Below are 7175 nucleotides of genomic sequence, written 5' to 3'. Positions count from 1 at the left end.
AAAAATAACCCACATAGGTTAGTATATAATTACAAGGTTCCTATAATAACCATATAAATTTACATTAATGCTATTCATTTTGCATTTAGGTTTTTTTTTTTTTTAATATATCCGAGTATGAAGGAAAATAGTGAATGGTGGTTATCATCGTGTGAAAAAAAAAGAGAAATAATTAAAAAATTTAATATTTGTAGTGTAAAATAGATAATATGATATGATTTTTTTTTTTTTTGATAACTATGATATGAGATGTTTTGAAAAGTGAGCGTGTAAAATATAAAAAATAGGTCCCTATACTAAAATAGACAGAAATTTTTGCATAAGTTAATACAAATCCTCATAGGCATGCATTATTATTTTTTTTTTCCCCTTAATAACAAATTAGGTTTTGACAGTTAAAAAGTAGTAAATTAAAAACAAGTCAAAATTAGAGGGAATTAGATATTTTTCCTACCAACAGTAACTGAAAAAGGGGGTTTTTAGTTCATCAAAAAAAGAAAAAGGGTTTTTTTAAAACTAAACATACCTGCAAATAACAGCACAACTTTTTTCTGTTTTTGAAAGTTAGGCCAAAATTCAGAGTGAAAAAAAATTGCTCACACCATTGTAGACAGAGTTTAGCATATCGAGGCGATTCAAAAAAAAAAAAAAATCAATTCCTCTAAAAAGAAATTGAAAGCGGAAATGGAAAAAGTGTTAATAAGCTCTGGCTCGCACTGACAGAGTTCTTGAATTGAATCATTTCATTTCATAAAAAGCTAGTGTTTAGAGTTTAGACCCAGGGAGAGAGAGAGAGAGAGAGAGAGAAAAGGAGCTAAGGTTTAGAATTAGGGTTAGGGGTAGGGTTAGAGTTCGAGTTCTTCGTGAAGAAGAAGACGAAGAAGAAGATGATGATGACGATGGAGGTGGAGGTGAGATTGCATGTGTACGATGTGACGAATAGTGGATCGGACAAGACCAACAGCACCATTCTTCAGATCAACAAGATCTTCAAGGACGGTATTGGCCTTGGTGGCATTTTCCACAGCGCTGTCCAGGTCTCTCTCTCTCTCTCTCTCTCTCTCTCTCTCTCTAATGGAGTTCTGTAATGGCAGATGAGATCTTGGGTTATAGTTTTGGTTCTTGGAATTCTTTTCTTTAATTTTGTTGTGTATGATAGTTCAATCTCTGTATGTATGTATATTAAATGATTTTGCAGTGATCTAGGGTTTTGCTATGCGTAGGTGTGAATTTTCAAACCATGAGTTCAATTCAATACTTGAGGAGTTTTTGTTCATTGTTTTGGTATGTGTTTGAGTATGCTTAGTTAGTTCATTGGAGTTTGCGTAATTAGAAAAAAAGGAATTTATGCAATATGCAAATCTTGAAGAACAGCTATCTTTATAGTTTGGTATTTTGCTAAAATATAAAGATGTGAGGTTGATATAGATTGTTTGGTGATAAAGAATAATGTTTTCGCTGAACAAATGTCGGCTTATGATTTCAGAAACAATGATTTGGCGCATTGGATGGTGCCTTTGCCATCTATAGTCATTGCAATCGGTATAGCTCCAGTGTTACTGATGCATCGGCCCTTTATGTAACCTAATGGCTACATACTAAAAGAACATAGAATTGCTCTTATCCACAAACGTGTGCATAAAGTACCACGGTAAAGCGTCAAGATGATGTCAAAAAATTGCTTTATAATCAGCACACTGATAAAACCAAGAAAGCATGCAATTGAGTGAAGAAATGCAGCTGCGGACCTCTATTTGGTTGTGAAGTTATTGATAAGGCCTTCGGCTCTTATCGTACATCATGTTCCATGAATCTTCAAAAGCAAAGACTGAGGACATATTTACTATCTTTTTGGATGTTTGTACAAATTTTAAGTTCCCCATAGGCCTAGTTTTGCATGACAAAGTGCTATGCAATATCTCAAAACTAACCTGTAAGTGAGACCCAATAGGAAGCTTGGCCTTGATTGCTGAGAAAAACTTAGTTTTTATCAAATCATTTCTTTATTTAGATGAAAATCCCGAATTTTCTTTGTTAATCCAAAAGCGTTATTTAAATCGCAAACTCTATATTGAGCATATGTTTTTCAACAGTAAATACTGTTTCTATTACTCTTTTTTTTTTTGGGGGGGGGGGGGGGGGTGGGGATAAGTGTGGGAGGTTAACCATTCGAGGCTCTGAAGATTATTGGTTATACCTTACTGAGTTTGTAATGCCGTCATTGTGTGTATCTCAAATCTTTCTTATTTTCCCCCCATTTCTTTGGTTTTCAGTATCTGTGTGTTATTTTTTGATAATTTGATATTTACAATGGGGGAGGGGGGATTTGAACCTTGGATATCTCCATTGGAAACACTAGGAGATGCTAGTTGAGCTTCTTGGCTTGAGTATTAGTATGTTATTATCATATGTATTCACAGATATTCTTAAATGTTTTTTTTTTTTTTTTTGGTTCTGAATTATGATGACAAGAAATTCTTGTAGAGGTAATTGGATCCTTTATGCTGTATGTAACAGGTTTATGGAGATGATGAATGGTCATTTGGGTTCTGTGAACAAGGAACTGGAGTTTTCAGCTGCCCTTCCCAGAAAAATCCAATGTATACATATCGTGAATGCATTGTTCTTGGAAAAACAAACTGTTCAATATTAAAGGTAAATCAGATCTTGAGGGAACTTAGTAGAGAATGGCCTGGAAATTCATATGACTTGTTGGCAAAAAACTGCAATCACTTTTGTGATGAGTTTTGTGAAAAGCTTGGAGTGCAGAAGCTTCCAGGTAAAGTTCAGCTAGGATTTTTTTTTTTTTGATAGGTAAAGTTCAGCTAGGATTACATTTTCTGTTATGTGTTTTCATTTTTAAATGTGTATTTGTGCAACTCAGGATTGCTTGGCTAATAGTACATTTGACTTTTATCTACTGATTGAAATATTAAGAGCAGTGTATTATCCCTTTTTAATGCAAATGCTGAATGCACAATTTTATGGTGCATCAAAATGTTATTGCAAATGGAAGATTTACATGGTGTGTGTTGACAACCTCCTTTTATTCGGTGACTTACTATATTGATACTTTTATTTTTTGACAAATAACTTTCTATATCGATACATGTCTTGCCTGTTCTTTTTTAATTGATCCTGGTTAGCATGGGTGGAAGAACACCAAGATATACATATGCCTTGATTGCTTGCATTTGGCTTGATTATTGAGAATTAGAATTTTCCCGAAGACCACCTGCAGTAGGGTGTTTTGTGAACATCTAGAGCCATCTTCCTTTTTTTTCTCTTTCCTCATTTGTGAAAACACCATCCTTTATTGCTCATTTTTGTCATTGAATTATGATTTGTCTCCTACTATTGATTGCATTCTTGTTGAACCACCTCAAAAGAATCCTATAGTCAATCACAGAAATAGTCCTCATTACAACTCTTATGATTAAGAAACAGATATGGAGTATTTTGGACCTACTGTATAAAAATCAATTATTTTAGATCCCATGTACTATTGCTGATGTATTGGAGAAATACATAACTCTTGTTTATTTATTAGCATACCACTTGTGAGTTTCTAGGACTACAAGAACCTAAAATTGGTCAAAACTTGATAATTAAATGATGCAGGACAGAAAGCAATAGTGGGCTTTGATACTAAATATGATGCAGGGTTTTAAGAATTCAACACTAGATCAAGATTCTTGTTAAGCTTTTGAAGGCTTCTGAGTTGGGGTTTGATGTTTAACAATTTTAGGGATCGTTAGGCTAGGAGGAAAAAAAGAATCTTAAAAGGAATGTGTTGGTTGTTTGTCATTAAAACTGTGATGAAAGAAGAAGAAGAAACGATTAAACACAGGAAATCAAACTCTCAAGGTTTTACACAAAGCTGTCAGGATTTTATAGGAGTTCCTTCTCTTCAATTCACATATTACATGAAAGTCTTTAAGTAGGCTACTCGATTCATGTCATGTCCACATTTTGCAGCAATTCATTTTATATCTTAGAAAAATTCTCATTTGATTTTATTACTCATCTTTCAATCTGATTGCTTTAATATACATTAATATTTTAGCATTCATGTGCATTGTACCATTGGTTTTTTTTTTTTTTTTTTGATAAGTAACGAAAATTTTATTAAAAAACGAAAAACAGCCAACCCAAGTACATTGGGAATGTACTATGGGGGCATAAATCAATAACCAAGATTACAACGATCAAGTAAAACAGGAAGGGAAGAACAAGAAAAATGACAAAAGACCACACTCCAATCAAGGAGAGTGTGTAGAAAAAAAGACCATTGCTTTTAAAATGTGTGTGTGTGTGTGTGTTGGCATTTGTGTGTTTGCATTACTTTAGATCGACTAAAATTGCTTTGTTAGACGATTTGCTACGTCACAGACTTGACATGAAGAAACCAATTCTCTGCATTGATAATGAATTTGTTGGTCATCTATTCTTTTGGTCTTTTCTTTTAAGAAAGAAGAAGGGAGCTCGAGGAATATGAGAAGGCTAAATAGCTTTATTAGAGAAGTTAGTTAGGTTATGAATTTATCACCTGAGTGCTTCTTCTTCTTCTTCTTTTTCCCCCTGTGGGTGCCTTTTGTATTTGAAAAGAGAACAATTACTTTTTGCATATTAACATGAAGTGCATATTCTTACATCTACTTTTGACAGGTTGGGTTAATCGTTTTGCCAATGCTGGTGATGCTGCCATGGAAGTTGCTGGAAATACGGCACTGCGGGTGAGAAGCTTGTATTCATTTTGTTATTGTCAGAGTCTGCTGAAATAATTTGTTATCTCTGCATCATTTATGCTGGTTGATGGGCAGTTGATTAAATTGCTATGGTTCCTTTATAAATACAAATGGTACTTATATTTTCACATGTGCAAACTATTTGTGGGCATGAGTTATTCAGTTCAGGCTTTGTGGACCTATCAATTTATGTATGTGGTACATTACTTGATGCTCGGCTTTGTATTACCTCTAGATTTTAATTGGCCGCATGGGTATTGTATTTGTTATTATACTAAATAAATTCTCCAGTGTTATTTAAAAATGTAGTGGATATCTCATTGTTAATGTGCTTAGTGTGAAGTTTCCTACAACTTGATGCATGTACTGAACTTATATTTGGCATGCTCCAATGGAGCAATTTCAAAATGGCATGGTAATGTGGATAAATAATCAGATGGAACATAACTATTTAAGAAACAAATTTGAATCTTTATATTTTCATTTTGGATTAAATTTACAACTGTTTTTTTCCCAGTTTCATTGCTTGTTTAGTTAAGTAGTGGGCACTGCAGGTTGGGGTATGTCTTAGATTCTGGTCCTTAAGAAAAGAAGGTTCATTAGTTCTGATAATTTTCTGGGTTATTGCAGTTGAGACAAGCCAAGACAGAAATTGTATCGGCAAGCAAAGTGGCCTACCAGTTTATTGTGAGAGTTGCTAACAATACCACAAGTGCTCCTGACTCTGAGTCACCTGAAAATTCAAGCAGAGGCACTTCTTCTAGATTTCGAGGTACTTGGTTTAAAAACCTCATCACAGATGGTGCAAAACCATCTAGTAGCTCTGAAATTGAGAATCAGGAAGAGGGTGCTAGTCGGCTGCAACAGCAACATGATGATAAATCACCTCTTTGGCAAAATTCACAGTCACGGTATGACATGTGAGGGGTATATTCCAAAGTCATCTTTGTTGTGTAACTACTACGTGTAGTTGGCGAAGGCCATTGACATTTATTCATTGTGTATCAATGTAAAATTTCCATTTGTTAATCAACTACATTCTGCCCAGTGATGCCCCCGAAGGACTAAAGCACAGAAGACTGTCCATCTTATAGCGTTTTTCACCATATATGGCAGGATGAATTGATCTCCACACATTCTTGAAGCTCTCGTATGGTGGTTGGGGCAAGGTTCTTTGTAGTATGCTGTTTGTAAGTCTGCAATTAGATGTTTAGATATTTGTATTGATATAATCTTTCTAATTCAATTTGTTTCTTGGCTTATGCATGCCCATTTAAGTTCAGACTCTTGCTTGCATCAGATGCAAGTGGTTCTCAGCATCGACTTTACACTTGCATTATCATGTGCCAGAGTGGCAGATTAAGAAATCTCTGTTATGGAATTTAATATTTGAAGAACCAAGTCTTCGGTTGTACTGGGAAGTGGCTCTTGAGCCTTGGATCAGATGGCTGTAGTCTGTAGGAAAAAGAATAATGTAATGTGGCCTTGGTCAAGAATGAAATTACTACACTACAGCACTGCCCATGGATACCCGAGTAATCTCTATTTTCGAGTGTTCAAGGTCGTTCTGGCTACATAAGCAATTGCCTTAAGCTTTGCGACTATTGAGCGTTTTCTCAACCCTGCTTATAGAAAATTGAAATCTATGAGTTCTCTTTTTGCAATCCTTCGTGTTTAATCTCTAGTTTCAAGGGTCCCCAGCATTGATAAATGCCAATGCTTCCCTTGACGCAATGGGGGGTAAATATGTACCTTAATTTTTGTTCCACAGCTTAGCCTGAGCAAATATGTAATTATGTACTCACTGATTTTAGTTTATGCAGAAACAAATCAAATCAAAGAAGAAGAAGAAGAAGAAGAAATGGATGACGTCAATCCTCTAAAAAATAGTCCAATGGTCCCGGAAAGTTTTTTATTATTATTATTATTTTCATTATAAAAAGTAGTAGTACTGTATAGCAGATGGTCCAGATCAGTCGCTTTCCTCATCCAATCAGTTAGCATGAACCTTAAAGGTTAACCAACCCATATCTTCCCGCACATGGTTTGAAAGGGAGTAAAGAGGTGGTCCAGCCAGTCGCTTTAAACGGCATAAGATAAGAGAAGAAAACACACTCATAATTTTTGTCCCGGCATACGTTCGCCACAAGGCGGGCCATTCCTCTCTTTAAACACTGAAGAGAAAAATTGTGCCTTTCTAAAAAAAATAGTTAAATATAAATACTAAAAATTACTTATTTATTAAAAAAGTAACAGAAAATATTTCTTCGGATAGAATAGAAGGCAAGAAAAGGATATATATATATATATATATATGATAAACTCTAACTAATTTGTTAAGGATGATCTGTTGCCGACCCCAATAGTCAGGAGGATTAAGACTTCTTGTTGTTTTGAGTTAAATGTAATTAAATAATTAATCCCACT

General features: G+C 34.7%; 1 protein-coding gene across 1 annotated transcript; it reads left to right on the top strand.

Annotated features, from left to right (window-relative positions):
• The first annotated feature begins 514 nt into the window (after positions 1-514).
• On the top strand, positions 515-6025 carry LOC115960249. Its single transcript, XM_031079046.1, has 4 exons — positions 515-1037; positions 2518-2779; positions 4669-4736; positions 5379-6025. Exons 1-4 carry the CDS (start codon positions 888-890, stop codon positions 5670-5672), a joined length of 774 nt encoding a protein of 257 aa, XP_030934906.1. The 5' UTR covers positions 515-887; the 3' UTR covers positions 5673-6025.
• Positions 6026-7175: the final 1150 nt, after the last annotated feature.

This window comes from Quercus lobata, chromosome 9, assembly GCF_001633185.2.
Source record: "Quercus lobata isolate SW786 chromosome 9, ValleyOak3.0 Primary Assembly, whole genome shotgun sequence".
Classification (NCBI taxonomy): Eukaryota; Viridiplantae; Streptophyta; class Magnoliopsida; order Fagales; family Fagaceae; genus Quercus; species Quercus lobata.
The sequence above is the reverse complement of the archived record's forward strand: the minus strand, read 5'-3'. Positions and strand labels throughout refer to the sequence as shown.